Genomic DNA, 17,016 nt, shown 5'->3' on the forward strand with positions numbered 1-17,016 from the left:
AAACATTTACTTATTTCATCAGAAGACACTGTGCTTACAAAAAACCCTAAGATATATGAAAAGAGTTATAAGGAATGCAGAACACTTAATAAAAACAGGATTCTCTTTTTTTCCTCTATGACAGAATTCTTAGTTTAGCCTTAACGATAAACATTCCACAATGTCTAAATATAGTGGATGTCCTCTGTAGATACCTCAGCCATTCATGGCACACAGCATCACAGCAATAGCCCTAACATCATTAAAATGTAAACTAAAGGCATGGCTAGAAATGTGTTTACATTTAATTTACTGAGGCCATATGGGATGTGACACTAAGGTAATGCAAATAGTACCACAAACCACTATGAAAATTAAAATTCACCCAGAAATGCTTTGTACTGCTCTTAATTCCTACAGCACTGTTTACACCACTCTAAAGTGCTTGATGGTTGGCCCTATTTTGTAAACAGTTACAGGCATATACTGAAATTCTACTAGATTTCTAGTCACTTATTTTTGCATCCCTACTTACTAACTGCCATGAAATATGCAATTAGTGAATGCTTATTGACAAATTCTCTTGGTTGATCAATCATGCTTGCCTATACCTTAATTTAACATTAAGTTGAATGTTAAACATTTCAACACTTGCATTATAGACCTCCAAATTATACCAACAGGTTTATGGTAACTGAAGATAAAGAGGGTAGAAAGCTTCATTGTAGATACCCATTTACATGCAAACGGAAAAGGACGTCTGAATCTAAAATTAACTTTCACTTTCCAACACTGCTGCTGCTACTGCTGCTAAGTCACTTCAATCGTGTCCGACTCTGTGCGACCCCATAGAGGGCAGCGCATCAGGCTCCACCGTCCCTGGGATTCCCCAGGCAAGAACACTGGAGTGGGTTGCCATTTCCTTCTCCATTCCAACACTAGTATTGCTTACATTTGCAAGAAGGTATTTGATGCTTTGTTGCTTTTCTTTATTGATATTCTTTATTCACCACTCTTTTCAAAGGTGTTTGTCAAGTCTCACTTTCCAGAGAAACTAGACGGAGGTTAAAAATATCTTCCCACCTGTATTTCACAGCACTGTCACTCAGGTAAAGTTTGAGGGAAAAACACAAATACAGACATCAAAGAGATCTAGGAGTCGGTAGAATCATGTGGTAGCATTCCTGCTTATGCCCTAAGGACAAGATCTATGATTAGGAAATTTTTTCTACTGTTTAAGCTGTGACTCAGGTGAATTAACATTCCAAGTGGAACTAAATTTCAGATAAGTGGTCACTGACAGAGTTAGTGCATAATTTATTTTCTCTCTCTGCCTCCCTCTCTGCTCCAACTGCCTACCAGAGAGCCTTGCCAGCCTATTCTGCATCCCTCCACCTCCCTTTTCTACACTCAATGATTGCTGGGCTCCAGGTAAGTACCGCTGGGACTGCCTTTCTACATATGCACCTGGATTTTCTCTGTTCCTGCTTTAAATTCCTCACTTCTACCTCAGCAAGGCATAGCTACTCTCCTGTCTCATCCATTCACGCACTTCAAGGAAACTATTACGTTCCGATCTGGCTCTGATCACAGTTCATTTTATTTTTCTGCTGACCGGGAATCTGAACTCTCATCCTGATGGTAGTAATAGTAGTGTTAGTCACTTAGTCGTGTCCGACTCTTTGTGACCCCATGGACTGTAGGCCTCCAGGCTCTTCTGTCCATGGAATTCTCCAGGCAAGAACACAGGAGTGTGTTGCCATTTCCTTCTCCTATCCTGATGGTAGTGGACACTAAAAGCATTCAGGCATAAAGTAAAGTGTTGGCTAGCATAGCTCATCAGTAGAATGAGATCACCTGTTTGTTGGCTTTCAGCACCGCTCTCAGTGTGGCGATCTGCTCCCGTTTGGTGCTCAGTAGGGACTTGAGCTTGAGGATCTCTTCCATTAGGGCTTCCTTGTCTTTATCGATCATGGGGGCCAGCTCCCGTGCTGCAGCTCTTTGACGAGATAGTTGCAAGGACCGGTCCACAGCTTTCTGCAGATGTTTGATTTGGTCCCGGATTATGGCATTAAGGTTGTAGATATTCATTGGCTCTTTGCGAATGTCACTTGTATCTAATACTGGAGATGATGGTGGGGCAGTAATAACAGGAGAGACGGTGGGGGTCTTAGTTGGACTTGGTTCTTTGCTGGCCTCTGTGTTTTCTTTTGAAACTGGTTCAGGTGAGGTCCTTGTTTCTACCGGGGATGACACACCCCGCCTGACCAACCGTGGAGACAAAAGTCCCCTGGGATCATCGGGGCCTTTCAGGCTGCCACTACGGGTGACTCTACTTTGCCTGTAGTAGTCCAACATGACCCTGTTAGGGGTTTCATTATTACACAGACATACATGATGGTAAAGCTGAGCAAGCTCCTCACTAAACGTAACCAATTCATCCTGGGCTGTATTAAGGGTACTGTGATTTTCATTGGCGATGCTGGTCATCTTTTGCAACTCATTCTCCATGTGGGCCATCTTCTCTCCACTCTCCTTGGTGGTCTTCTCAAGGCTTGTAACCTGCTCATCATACATTTGGATCTTACTCTCATACTTGGCCTTCTCTTCAGTATAGTTTTCTATAGATTTATTATATTTCTCCTTTAAGGCCTTAATTTCAGCTTTCAAATCGATCACCTCAGTTACTGCCACCCTGTATTTGCATTCAAGGATCTCTAAGCCATTGATGTCCACCTCATAATCATGGGCCTCCTCCCCCGAGTCCCGGCCCTTTTCCCCATCTAGCTCCTTGAGCTCCTTGCTGCTCTGCAGGCCCCTCATGGCATTAACATGCTCCGTGAGCCGGTGCACCCGTTCGTGCTGCTCCGTCAGTGCCCCCTTGGTGTGTTCCAGCTGTGTCTGTGACTCCTGGAGATTGGCCAGAAGAATGGCCTTTTCCCGTTCTACCTGCAATGGTAAAAGAAAGTCTTTGAGTGACTTCAAGGCAATGCCAGTGATGAACTTGACCTATTCACATTTGGACATATACACATTTTAAAAATGCAGAAGAGACAATATTCCCATTACTACAAATTGAATTGGAGTGTGCTTTCTTATTTCAGTTCTGGTAGGTCAATCAATCAAAAGGTACATCATTCCAAAAGAATTATGCTCTGTATATTTACCTATCCAAATTCTTATGCCTTATACACAAGTAAATCTGGGTAAGCTTCAGTTTGATAATCTATGAAATGAGCATAACAATCCTTGTCTCCTAGGGACGTTTGGGTGATTCAGTAAGACAGTGAACTTAAAGATCAAGGTATTATAATGCTGGGCTTCCCTGATGACTCAGTGGTAAAGAATCCACCTGCCACTGCAGGAGATACGGGTTCTATTCCTGGGTCAGGAAGATCCCCTGGAGAAGGAAATGGCAACCCATCCCAGTATTCTTGTCTGGGAAATCCCATGGACAGAGGAGTCTGGTGGGCTACAGTCCATGGCGTACAAAGAATTGGACACTACTTGGTGACTAAAAAACCACAACAATAATTATAACGTTAGATCTTATTAACATTTAAAGGGTAACTGTGGTCCACTTCCCATACCTAAATGGTTCTACATGACAAACACATTTATTTTACAAATTTGTATTTGTATATGCAAAAATAACTCATCTCAGGATATATTTGAATACAAATCCTCTTAGCTGGGTTTCATTAGATACAACAGACTGTATTTGTATATAGCTGAAGATGAACTGATTTAGTCAGACTACTAAGCAATAATTTCAAGTGAAAATCAATATGTTATTTAATGAAAAGTCAAGACATTTGAATTTTTGATGATAAAAGAGACGGAAAATCTCCTCAATTGTTGGTATTGTACACAATCTCAGTGAAATGGATTGTTTCAGGAGCTTAGCATCTCCAAAAAACATCAGATAGAACACTGTCTCTGTCATATATATATGCTCCACATACAGTACTAATTTCCACACAATATATTTCTGGTGGAATCTTTTGAATAGGGAATGATATCCAAATTTTATACACACATACATATACATGTGTGTGTGTATATTTTTTCTGTACAATAAGGTTGCTCTGCCCTCCTCCAAAAAAAAGATAACTAAATTGTGGATAATTTTGTATAACTCTGGCATTACATTTTCACTCAGCTATTGAGGCTTGAAGTACTATTGAGGCTTGAAGTACTAAATTGTATTTGAATTTCAGAGCAGAGTTTAAACTATTTAAAATACATGGTGCTTTGAATTATTAAATGCAAAGCACTTTAAAGTTTAAAATTACTATTCATTTTAATTGTATATTTTAATCTCCATTTGTGAAGAACTTATTCAAGAGAGACTTGCTGAGCTAATTATAGTCTTCTATAATTATATATATAAATAATATATAATCTGCAGTGACTAAGAACATTTGCTTTATTTCTCTTCCTAAAATCTCTGTCTTCTATCTGAAACTGAAGATTTTATTTTGTGTAGTAGGGCTGGTTGTTTTGCCAGAAAACCTGAATGAGTAATTTTTTGGCCACATGGCATGCAGGACCTTAGATCCCTGACTAGGGATTGAACCTGTGTACCCTGCAGTGGAAGCACAGAGCCCTAACCACTGGACCACCAGGGAAGTCCCATCCCATAGAAATTATTTTTAATTTCACTGAGTGTTTACTTTTAAATAAACATATTAACATGTATCGAATACTGATAAATTCTTTTGTGAAGGAACAAAAGAAAAGACAGAGGAATTTGCTCATTAATATTAGGACTTTCACAGGAAGAGAAATAAAAGCTGTTCTATGAGTTATTAATTTCCATAAAGTCTTTATCCTGGTTATCTGACTCTCAATTTGACACCTGAATGACTGGTGTGATTTTTGTAATGGGATACATAGTAAGGGCTTCCCAGGTGTGGTAAAGAACCTGCCTGTCAATGCAAAAGACAGAAGAGACTTGGGTTCAATCCCTGGATTGGGACGATCCCCTGGAGGAGGTCATAGCAACCCATTCCAGTATTCTTGCCCGGTGAATCCCATTCCTGAGGAGCCTGGCGGGCTATGGTCCATAGGGTCACAAAGAGTTGGACATGACTGAAGCGACTTAGCACACAAATAGTATGAGTATGCAAAACAGAATTAAGAAATAAATAATTTATTCTTCTCTGCTTGAAGTGAAGCAACCCTGGCAAATCTGTGCCCTGAGAAACAAGAGCGTGAGAGCTATGAAAACAGATCAGCCCAGAACCAAGAAACTGAGGAGAGGGAATCTAGTAGTTGAGAAAGAAGGCAATATATTTTGGACAGTGTGGTGAGACAGAATCTCTTCCTCTCTCTTTCTGTCTTTCTCTCGCACACACACACTCACACACATGTATATGCAAGTTAGTAAGCCGGACAAAGACTCAAAAACAAAAAAGGGGGGGCTGGGGGAGGGGAGGGACTTTTTCAAGTCATTCTAAGAGCCAGTATTACTCTGATACCAATACCAGACAGAGAAAAGAAAACTCCAGGCCAGTGTCTCTTACGAATACAGACACAAAAATCTTGAACAAAATACTTGCAAACTGAATCCAGCAACATATAAAAAAGGGCTAGAAAACATGACCAAGTGGGGTTCTTTTTGGTGTAATGAATTGACTGTGGTGATGACTGCACAACTGTGTGATTTACTAAAAAACACTGAATTAAACTCTTTAAATGGGTGGATTGTGTGAATAATCACCAGAAAGCAGTTCTTAAAAAAAAACTGTATAGACTCATCCCTTGTTGTTCAATCATGGATGATTTTATTATGTTTACTGGTGGATATGGTTTAAAAAAAGTAAGACTTCTGAGAAATATGTTTGCCTAAAGCTTATTAAAGGTAATCTTTAACTGTAAAGTTTATAATAGTTTGACAACTTAAGCTGTCAACTTTGTCCTAGGAAACTGTATTTGTCACATTATGTTTTAAAAACCAGGAACTGACCAATCTTGTCTTAATTAATTTCATCTCATAAATATTCTGTGAGTCTTTGTTAAACACAGATAATTGATTGGTTTGACTCTCTTTCTGTGTAGCAACTCCACTTTCAAGGCTTTTGACTTTGAGCAAATGACATAATATATTTGTGCCTCAGTATCCCTGTCTGTAAAATGGGGATAACACCATATACCTCTTAGCTGTTATAAACACCCACCAATAAAGCAAACATACATAAATTGCTTTGAACTCTTTGGAGACATACATAAAATTTCCATTACTATAGGAAAAGTTAAAATTACCTTTAACAACCTGTATCTGAACACAATATGAATCGTGATTTCTTCCACATCCAGAAGGAAACAACAAAACTTATTAATTTCAGTTTTACAGAAATATTACTGTTTTCTCACATGACACGTGAAATTACATAGCTAGAATGATATTGAAGAAAACAATCCAGAGAGTTTCTCCTGTTTAGTCTGACTCTGTGTGATATGAAGTTGAGTTGAGTTCAGTTCAGTTGCTCAGTCGTGTCCTACTCTTTGCGACCCCATGGACTGCAGCACACCAGGCTGCATGAACAGAAGTTCACAGTGAACAGAGGTTATTTATCAAAGGCACAAATTTTAGCACAAGCATACAGACTCCTTTAATAGATTATACTATTTAGTGTTCCCGGGCAGGATCTACTTATTTTCATTCTAATAAAATGAATTAAGCTACTTGTCACTGGGAATTATTATTATACTCTATTTGAAATAATTGAGTTTTGACAGTGATCCAATTTTGGGAGTCACTATTTACATTGTAGTCAGTATAGGTTTTTGTATTTATTATTACCATTTCCCAGCAGATGGCAGTATGATACCTTGGGAAAAAAAAAAAGTCCACTTCCTCAAGATATAATACTGCCATCTCCATCTGCTGGGAAATGGTAATTATAAATATAAAGGGGATCTCCCCTACCTGCCCCCAACCCTCGCCATTTCCAAAAGGTATCATAGAGACTAGTGATGGGGGCTAATTTATTACCTTCCCCTTTGTAAATGCACCTCAGAGAAGTGAAGCAATTCACCCAACATTCCTGATACCCACGGCTGAAACGTAGGGTTTTTTTTTTTTTCTTTTCAGAAAGAAGTTAAGTAAATACTCTTAGATGGGAAAACAATTTATATGTACAGATGGAATCTTATAAGTTAAGAAAAAGATGATAGGCTTTGACTCAGGCCTGCTGTTTTCAAAGGGTTTCTTTAACCCTAAGAAAGAAAATCTTAAAAGCTGCATATTCCTTGGTAGAGGGTGTTACATCCCTGTCTCTGCCCTTCTCCAAATGAAATTAAATTTGTTTTTCACTTGTGAATCTGTTTTCACTTTAATTATTAGACCAGCCAAAGAACCTAGAAGGGAAGAGGGGAAATCTTTTCCATCCCTACACTTTCTAGAGTCAGAATATTTAATTTCAAAACACATCTGGCCCCAAGTGTTTCAGATGGCCATAGTGAAAGTGCATTTTATTGCCTCCTCTGAATGTCTAAAACAATGATACTGACACAGTATGTGTTACAAGGGGCTGAGAAATGGAATACTTCCTGTCATATCAAGAAACAAAAGATGTCACAGCCATCAGCGATTGTACCCACAACTCAGATGAACTGGTGAGCCCTGAGGGAACTCAGGAAGGAAAGAATACCTGCTATCTAGCAGCCATCAGACTGCAGCCACTTCGAACAGTGAACCCTGAGAAAAGTCAGGATGTGAAAGCAGAGGATACTGGCCCCAGACAGCTGAGGTGCATATCAAAGGAATGATTTCAGTGAGCCCAGACTCTTGCATCTTCCCTTACATGGAAAAGTGCTAAATTCCTTGAGATATCTGGTTTTCCTTTAATCAACAATAATCCTTTGATATTCAGACCATTTGCCCTTTGTTGCAAAACTTCTATATAACTTGGCTCATTCCCTCCCCTATTCAGAGCAGTCCTTTCAGGGTTATCTTTAATGATGCTTCCCAGGCTTGAAGTCCTAAAAATTGTCGCTGTATAAAACATAACTCTCAACTTTTGAGAGGCTCAGTTGGTAAAGAATCCACCTGTAATGAGGGAGACCTGGGTTTGATTCCTGGATTGGGAAGATCCCCTGGAGAAGGGAAAGGCTACCCACTCCAGTATTCTCGCCTAGAGAATTCCATGGACTATATAGTCCCTAGGGTCGCAAAGAGTCAGGCATGACTGAGCGAATTTTACTTCCTTCACTAAGTGTTATTAGAATTGCCATTTTATTTTCAAGGCTTATTCACATCAGTGCCAACTGCAATAACTTCTAGGTAATGTCTACTGTAATGTTTATATAATTTACTGGAATTAAAGAAACACACAGCTAAGGAAAAGTTCAGATTATAAAGAAATTATGCACGAGAGTATACGTTCTGCTATACTTGTATTCAACAGTTTGAATGAGATAAGTTCTTACAAAAAATGCTGATTATGAGAAAAACAGGTGTTCACTTTACTTACAACAAAATTAGAAGTTAGTGTTCCTAGTGTGAGACTGGAAGCTTCAAATTCATTCCTGTGTTAAGCCTGGCTTTTTAACTAAATTAGAAGCATACTTTGGGAATAAAAGGCCCTATGCATGTCCCTCTACAGCTTAACAAATTGTCACATCAATTAAGCGCCCATGAAAGATTCAAAGGTACAAAATTTTCTCATATCCTAATAGTTTACCTAGCCAAGTTTTTCTCACTCTAACTTTTTGCTGAATGAATATCTCTTTTCAGACTGTCTCATACTCTGAGTTTTAGCTGTCATCTTTCTGTGTTCCTACCAGCGACGACATTACTCCCATGTGAGATTACAATCCTTGAGCTAATCACCCAATAGTAACAGTTAATAATAATAATAGTTAAATAAATGGAGTGGTTAACAAATTAAAGACACTGTGGAGTTGAAATAGTGATAATAGTTCATAATTATTGAGCATTTATCATGTGTTTGGCCTTGTTCTAAGCACTCTATGTACATTAATTCATAAATTCATGACACTCTGAGGAAAGTAAAATGTGTCCCAATTTTATGGGAGAAAAAGCTGTCCTTCTAAGAATGACTCTCAACTAGAGGCTGACCCTTGGGACATCTGAGAAGTGTGGGACTTTTTGGTGAGTACATCTATGAGGAGAGATAACTACATTTAATGGTTGGGAGCAGAGATGCTAAACCTCCTATAAATCATCAGCCAGGCTCAGACAATGAGGAACTACCCCATCACAAAAGCTGCAAGGTGGTTCCCACTGAGAACCACTCTCTTACTGAGAACTTGTTCTCCATCATTCTTTTTATTAAACTACTCTTCTCTTTTGGACTTTTGTATTTCCCAGCTCAGATGATATTTAGTATTACATAAAACTGAGAACAACTCTGAGCCTTCAACCAAATAGGTGATCTGGTTGAAAACTTTCAAGCTCTTTTACACGTAAAACCCCTACTTCCTTATATATTTTACACACTATCACCAAAATAAAAAGAAGCAAAAGCTTCCATTCAGTAACCTTTCATCCTAAAGCAACAAACATGATAGTTTCAGAAAAAAATTTTACATTAATTCTATTCATGTCACATAAAGTTTTTTTACAAGGAAATATGTTTTTTTATTCACTTGCATATATTAGTGTAAACTAATAGAAAAGTATTAACTACACAGAACTGGACTGTGCAGCCAAATAAATCTTTAAGAAATTAATTTTCTTCCAGTGTCCATATTTTCTTACCTTGATTGAAACTGAACACTGAGAAAACAAATTCTCACTAATTATCTTTCAGCAGCTGAAAGCACTGGGCAGGTAAAGTTAAAAGTAAAAGGATATGTTAACTCTTGATATAGTATTAAAAATGAGCCTATCATATTAATTTCATTGGTTCTCTAGTCTCATTTCTTTCTGCTAACTACATTTTCAGTCATCATTTCTATAGATGCAGAAAATTATAAGCCCTGTTTGCTATAAAAATAAGTGATTGCCAGAGTCTTAAGCCCTCTAAAAAATCAGCTTTATGAAAAGAACCTTGGCAGGATAACAGACTGAAGAATAAGTCTTAAACTCATCACCTGACCATCAAAAAAGCAAGAGAGTTCCAACTGTGTGGATCACAATAAACTGTGGAAAATTCTGAAAGAGATGGGAATACCAGACCACCTAACCTGCCTCTTGAGAAATCTGTATGCAGGTCAGGAAGCAACAGTTAGAACTGGACATGGAACAACAGACTGGTTCCAAATAGGAAAAGGAGTACGTCAAGGCTGTATATTGTCACCCTGCTTATTTAACTTCTATGCAGAGTACTTCATGAGAAACGCCGGGCTGGATGAGGAACGAGCTGGAATCAAGATTGCTGGGAGAAATATCAATAACCTCATATATGCAGATGACACCACCCTTATGGCAGAAAGTGAAGAAGACCTAAAAAGCCTCTTGATGAAAGTGAAAGAGGAGAGTGAAAAAGTTGGCTTAAAAGTCAACATTCAGAAAACAATCATGGCATCTGGTCCCATCACTTCATGGGAAACAGATGGGGAAACAAGAAAACAGTGTCACACTTTATTTTGGGGGGCTCCAAAATCACTGCAGATGGTGATTGCAGCCATGAAATTAAAAGACGCTTACTCCTTGGAAGGAAAGTTATGACCAACCTAGATAGCATATTAAAAAGCAGAGACATTACTTTGCCAACAAAGGTCTGTCTAGTCAAGGCTATGGTTTTCCCAGTAGTCATGTATGGATGTGAGAGTTGGACTATAAACAATGCTGAGCACTAAGAATTGATGCTTTTGAACTGTGGTGTTGGAGAAGACTCTTGAGAGTCTCTTGGACTGCAAGGAGATCCAACCAGTCAATCCTAAAGGAAATCAATCCTGAATATTCACTGGAAAGACTGATGCTTAAGTTAACACTCCAATACTTTGGCCACCTGATGTGAAGAGCTGGCTCATTTGAAAAGACCCTGATGCTGGAAAAGATTGAAGGCGGGAAGAGAAGGGGATGACAGAGGATGAGATGGTGGGATGGCATCACGGACTCAATGGGCATGAGTTTGAGTAAACTCTGGAAGTTGGTGATGGACAGGGACGCCTGGCATGCTGTGGTCCATGGGGTAGCAAACAGTCGGACATGACTGAGTGACTGAACTGAACCAAATTGAATCACCTGACAAGCTGGTTGAACTGGATTCCTGGCTCAGTAGATCTGTGAAGAGCCCAACAATTTTCTCCTAAAAAGCCCCCACATGATGGTGATGCTGTTCCTCAGACAACATTTCCATTATCACAGGATTAAGGTATGGTCATGAGGCAAGACTCTACACTATTAACAGAAAGCCATTTCACAGAGACATAAGCTTAAAGACTGGGACTCTCCCCAAGATGTTTGATTTGAAGATGCTAAAAATTTAAGGCTTAGCTCAAGTACAAGTAAGAATGCCTTGCTTTCAGATTTATACCTCTTCTGGATTTTTAATCATACAGTATCCTAGCTAGTTTATATATAGAAAATCCTTCTTGTCTTTTAGAGCTTAAAATACTGTTGTGAAGTATAACCATTAATCTTGAATATATACATAGAGTTGTTGTGACAGGAAACTTCATTTTGTATCATTTTTCCCATATAAAGTTTTTGAATTTTTTTTGTGAGAAATGTGTCAAGATGCCATCTTTCTCCCTTCATACTCAATTGCCATCTAATTTATCTAAGAGATAAATTTCATAAAACAATGTAAATGAGAGATTCCTTTAACACCACTTTTGTATTCTTGCTAAAATATTGTACTTTCAAAGTGGCTAGTTAAAGAATATTAAAAAAAAAAAATTGGGAAGTAAAATATGACAATAAGAAATCCCACAGCATGCTACACATAACTTCCAGAAAAGTCACTAAACAAGCCCTAAACAAAGTTCTTACCTGCATAAGTTGCTGCTTCAATTTCTGTATTTCTGAAATGTTCAGCTCACTGAACAAGTCAGAAACAGGGTGGAGAGACTCTCCTTTCCTTAAAGTGGGAGTCCGATAGTCTCCATTCAGTTTCACAAGGGGCCCATGGATATGTCCATTCATTTTGTCATCATTGTTGGGTTCACTCCCATCCTCAGCAAACTTGAGCCCATCAACTGAGATGCTGATATGGTTATCATTGAGGGTGATGTACTGGGAGAGCTCCTTCCGCAGGCTGTTCTTTTGCTCCCTTTCATTTTTTAAGGTTTCAAGGGCTTCTTCCAGTTGGTGCTCAGCGATCTCTTTCAACCGGATGGCATCTTCCAGTTGGCTGTTCAGCAGCACTGTCTCCTCCTCAAATCGCTTAATCTCATGCTTTAAGCCTTCATATTCAACCTGAATCAGATAGGATAAAGAAGATTCATAAAACTAAAATTTGGGTCTTACAAAACTGCCATTAAACACACTAGTGGACCTAACATTTAAAAAATTAAAAGTCTACAAAATAAATCTAAAAAGCACGTGATATATATACACTTAAGGTAACACAGAATGATTTCTTTAGATACCCATATATATAAATTCAGTTCCTAGCAGAAATGAAAAAGGTACCTCTCTTAGAATTTCTTTTATAGGTTCCAATGATCAAAAGGGGATACTATTTGCCTAATAAATCAATAATGTGTTTTGTAACAGTATATCAGAATACTCACAATCCAAGAAAAGGCTTTTATCATCACTATTACTTTGTTTTAAATTATTAATAATGAGGAAATTTTTATACTCAGGGCTAAGTTAAAAGATCACAGTATGAATATAATCTCAATAAAATATGTATGAGCGTAAGATGAGAAAGCAAAGAAATACTTCACAAGCTTAAGGAAAGAATCTGGAATAACAGTGTCAATTACTCCAAAACAAAAGTGGAAGTGGATCAAGATAGTAGAACAGGAGGACATGGACCTCACCTCCTCCCCAAACACATCAAAAATACATGTGCATGTGCAACAATTCTCACAGGAAACCGACTGGAGGCTGGCAGACGATCTCTCACACAAGCAAAACTGCAAGAAAGAGCCCCCCGTAACCAGGTGACTGTGCACCAGCCCTGGCAGCTCTGCTTCAGGATGCCAGCTGGACAGACCTGGCGTCAGGCTTCAGACTGTGCTATAGCCTGCTGTACACGTCTGTTTTAGGATCAAACTTGAAGGGTCACGCTTCCTGGGGTGTGGTTTCCTCATTGTGATACAGGAAAATAAGGGGATTAGTCAAACCAAGGCTGGATGTCTGAAATCTGTGCTCCATATGTCTGCTAATATTCCAATGTCAATGGAGCCAATGAATACTATTGTCAATGGAGCAGATGAATTTACTCTGCTACTTTTAAGGCACTGCCAGGTTATGGCAGTGGGAGAGAGTAAAGAATCGAGAACAATATAAATCTACCACACACTTTTATAATCATATAATGAGACTTTCTAAAAAAACTTTTTATTGTGGGTAATGTAAAAATACTCAAGTAGTGAGAAGAGTTCAATAACTCCCAGGAAACCTACCACTCAGTTTCAACAGTCATCAACTCCCGGCTATTCCTTTCATTTATATTTCCATTCAGCCTCCTAGTTGGATTTATTAACTCCAAGATATCACATACTTTAGGATCTATCTCTAAAAGATGACTTTTTAAAAAAAGCATAGCCATAATTCCTTAAATAATTTCTTAAGAACAAAAAACAATGTCAACAATTAGTTTGTATTGATATAGGAAATAAATAAAACTCAGTGAAAAAGGATAATATATTATTACAACTGTGCAATACAAGAGAGCAAATGGAAATTTAAGAATATGTTAACAGTTGATCTTTAATGGTGGGAATAAAGGTGATTTTTAAGAAAAAAATACCTATATATTGTTATCAATATAATAGTCTTTCGAATTACAACCAAATAAGAGCCTGTTCAAACACCTCCTTGGTTGTGAAAGTCTACAAATGAAAGAGATATCCCACTCTGAACACAACTGCCTTCTTTGGGCCCTTTTCCATGGCTCTTGCCACAGGCCATCCTTTAATAAGTGTTTTTATCTCCACAACAACTAAGAGGAAATATTTTTTATGCACCTATGTGTCCCTCAGAGTGCTTTAATATCCCTTCTTTTGTCTCAATAAAATTCTGCTCTTGATAAATATTTGCTGAATAAACTATTGTGAATGAGAAAATGAAATAGAAAAAATATGACAATGTCAATTATGATTTTAGATAGTAATATGAACTGTGTTTACCTTTAAATATATTTTAATATTTATATGACTTTAAACCTTTGTTTTGTAAAGGATTTTAAAAACTAAAGGACAAGGCTTTCCTGGAGGTCTAGTGGTTGAGAATCTGCTTGCCAATGCAGGGGTCACAGGTGTGATCCCTGGTCTGTGAAGATTCCTGCAGGTCCCAGAGCATCTAAGCTCATGTGTCACAACTACTGAGCCCATGCGCTGCCATTACTAAAGCCCACATGCCTAGAGCCAGTGCTCTGCAGCAAGGGAAACCATGGCAACGAGAAGCCCGTGAACTGCATGCAGCAAAGAATAGTTCCCCTTCATCAGAAGCAGAGAAAACCTGCGCACAACGATGACCCAGCACAAACAAAATAAATAAATAAATCTTAAAACAAACGAACAAACAAAAAAACCACTAAAGGATAGAGATCACAAATAATGATCATTTTCATATATTTGTATTCCTTCCCACACCCCTACCCCTTCTTCACATAATCTTAATTCAGTGACTTGTCTTGCAAACTTTAGATAAGAGTCTTGATATGGATTTAATTAGGGTGTAGGTTTGGCTGATGTAAGAGATACCTAAGTAAGAGTGACTTATTTGAGAAAGAAATTTGTTTCTCTTGCATGTGCTGGCGACGGAATGAAACACCAACACTGCAGAGTGGTTTGAATCTTTATATTTTAACACTTGCTTCTTACAGCTGCTTTATTTTATATCCCTTGCACAACAACCTACAGGGCAAGCTGCCAAGCACTATGATTCAGAGACTATACAGTGCGCAGGCACAGGGCGAGATAACCTTTACCTTGACTTATTTACTGCAGCTAAGACTTTGTTTTGGGGAACTTCCTTATCAACTTAGAATCCGTTTTGTCCCTGGGTCTGTTCCTTTTGAGGAATCAGAGAAACATCCTTGTGTGCAAGAAATGTTCTTTTCCCACGGGAACAAACAGGATTCTTAGCTGAACATCTCGTTTGCAAGAATGTTCAGCCCTGGTTGAGAGTCTCATTTGCAAGCACTTCTCAACCTTCCTTATACCTAGTTCCCTACACTGGGCAGAACATCTCGTTTGCAAGAATGTTCAGCCCTGGTTGAGAGTCTCGCTTGCAAGCACTTCTCAACCTTATTTATACCTTGTTCCCTACAGCATGTAATAGTACGGAGGTAAATAGTGAAGATTCAACATTCAAAAAACTAAGATCATGGCATTTGGTTCTATGACTTCATGGCAAATAAAAGGGAAAAAAAATGGAAATAGTGACAGATTTTATTTTTCTGAGCTCCAAAATCACTGAGGACAGTGACCAAAGCCATGAAATTAAAAAGATGCTGCTCTTTGGAAGAAAAGCTATGACAAACCTGGACAGTGTATTAAAAAACAAAGACATTATTTTGCCAACAAAGGTCCAACAAAGGTATAGTCAAAGCTATGGTTTCTCCAGTAGGCATGTATGGATGTGAGAGCTGGATTATAAAGAAGGCTGAGCACAGAAGAACCGATGTTTTTGAAATGTGGTGCTGGAGAAGACTCTTGAGAGTCCCTTGGACTACAAAGAGATCAAACCAGTCAATCTTAAAGGAAATCAACCTTGAATATTCATTGGAAGGACTAATGCTGAAACTCCAATACTTTGGCCACCTGATGTGAAGAGCCGACTCACTGGAAAAGACTCTGATACTGGGAAAGATTGAGGCCAAGAGGAGAACGGGGCAAGAGAGGATAAGATGGTTGGATGGCATCATCGACTCAATAAATATGAGTTTCAGGAAACTCTGGGAGATAGGGACAGACAGGGAAGCCTGGTGCACTACAGTCCATAGGGTTGCAAAGAGTCAGACACAACTTAGTGAGTGAACAGCATCAAACAGTCAAGGGTCAGTATAAAATCTCTGTTTAATGAGGTCATCCAAGAATCAGACTCCTCCCATCTTAGCACTGCCTCCTACACTAGTCTACATGATCTAAGGTTGCTTGACTTCTTGATCATGTTCCGAGCAGTGGGACAAAATAAGGGTACACCCTCCTGTCTCTCTAAAGACCTATCTCAAAGTTGGCCATATCATTTCTCTTCACATCCCATTGGCTAGTACCAGTTGCAAAGAAGGTGAAGAATGTAGTCTTCACTCTCAGTAGCCTTGTGCCCAGTTAAAAATTGGGTAATATATTGGAAAAAGGAAACAATGGATATTGATGGATAGTCAGCACTCACCACCACTCACTCAGACAGTGGTGGTGACCTGTGGAAATTCACAGGTCCATGATAGAATCACTTAAAAGAGTCAAATCATAAAATTTTCTTAGTATAACAGAGTCTGTTTCCTTGTATCATGGTTTCTTCCAGGCCTTACATACTGTAGAGTCATTTTCCTCCTGACCTTTACCTTTTCTATCCCTGGACAAATTGGGACACTGGCTTGCCAGTCTTTCCCAGTATTTCAAGCAATCTTCTGACTGGCCTCAGATTATGTCATAGCTTACATTTGCAGATATTAATTTAGTTGGAAATGCAGAAATTTTATCCTGTAATCCCTGATAGACTGATGTCTTAGACCAGGCATTTTCAAATATTACTGTGTCCTCTGGACTAAATCCAGCTCACAACCTATTTTTGTAAACAAAGTTTTATTGGAATATAGTCACATTATTTTGTTTTTATATTGTCTATGGCTGCTTTTCATACCAGAACAGCAGAGTAGGGTAGTTGCAAGAAAGACTATATGGCTTGTAAAACCTAACATATTTGCTACCTAACTCTTTATAGAAAAATTTTGCTGACTCCTGGTCTACAGGAGGAAGGAAGGAAGACATTAATTA

At 38.5% G+C, this 17,016-nt stretch overlaps 1 protein-coding gene across 1 annotated transcript in view; it reads right to left on the reverse strand.

Annotated features, from left to right (window-relative positions):
- Positions 1 to 17,016, reverse strand: part of BICD1 (BICD cargo adaptor 1) — a 243,646-nt gene that overhangs the window by 37,842 nt on the left and 188,788 nt on the right. The window contains exons 4-5 of the mRNA XM_052641392.1: positions 11,891 to 12,316; positions 1,837 to 2,928 (exon numbers count right to left, since the gene is read on the reverse strand). Coding sequence (XP_052497352.1) covers positions 1,837 to 2,928; positions 11,891 to 12,316 — 1,518 coding nt within the window. The remainder of the gene's footprint in view (positions 1 to 1,836; positions 2,929 to 11,890; positions 12,317 to 17,016) is intronic.

This window comes from Budorcas taxicolor, chromosome 5, assembly GCF_023091745.1.
Source record: "Budorcas taxicolor isolate Tak-1 chromosome 5, Takin1.1, whole genome shotgun sequence".
In the NCBI taxonomy this organism is placed as follows: Eukaryota; Metazoa; Chordata; class Mammalia; order Artiodactyla; family Bovidae; genus Budorcas; species Budorcas taxicolor.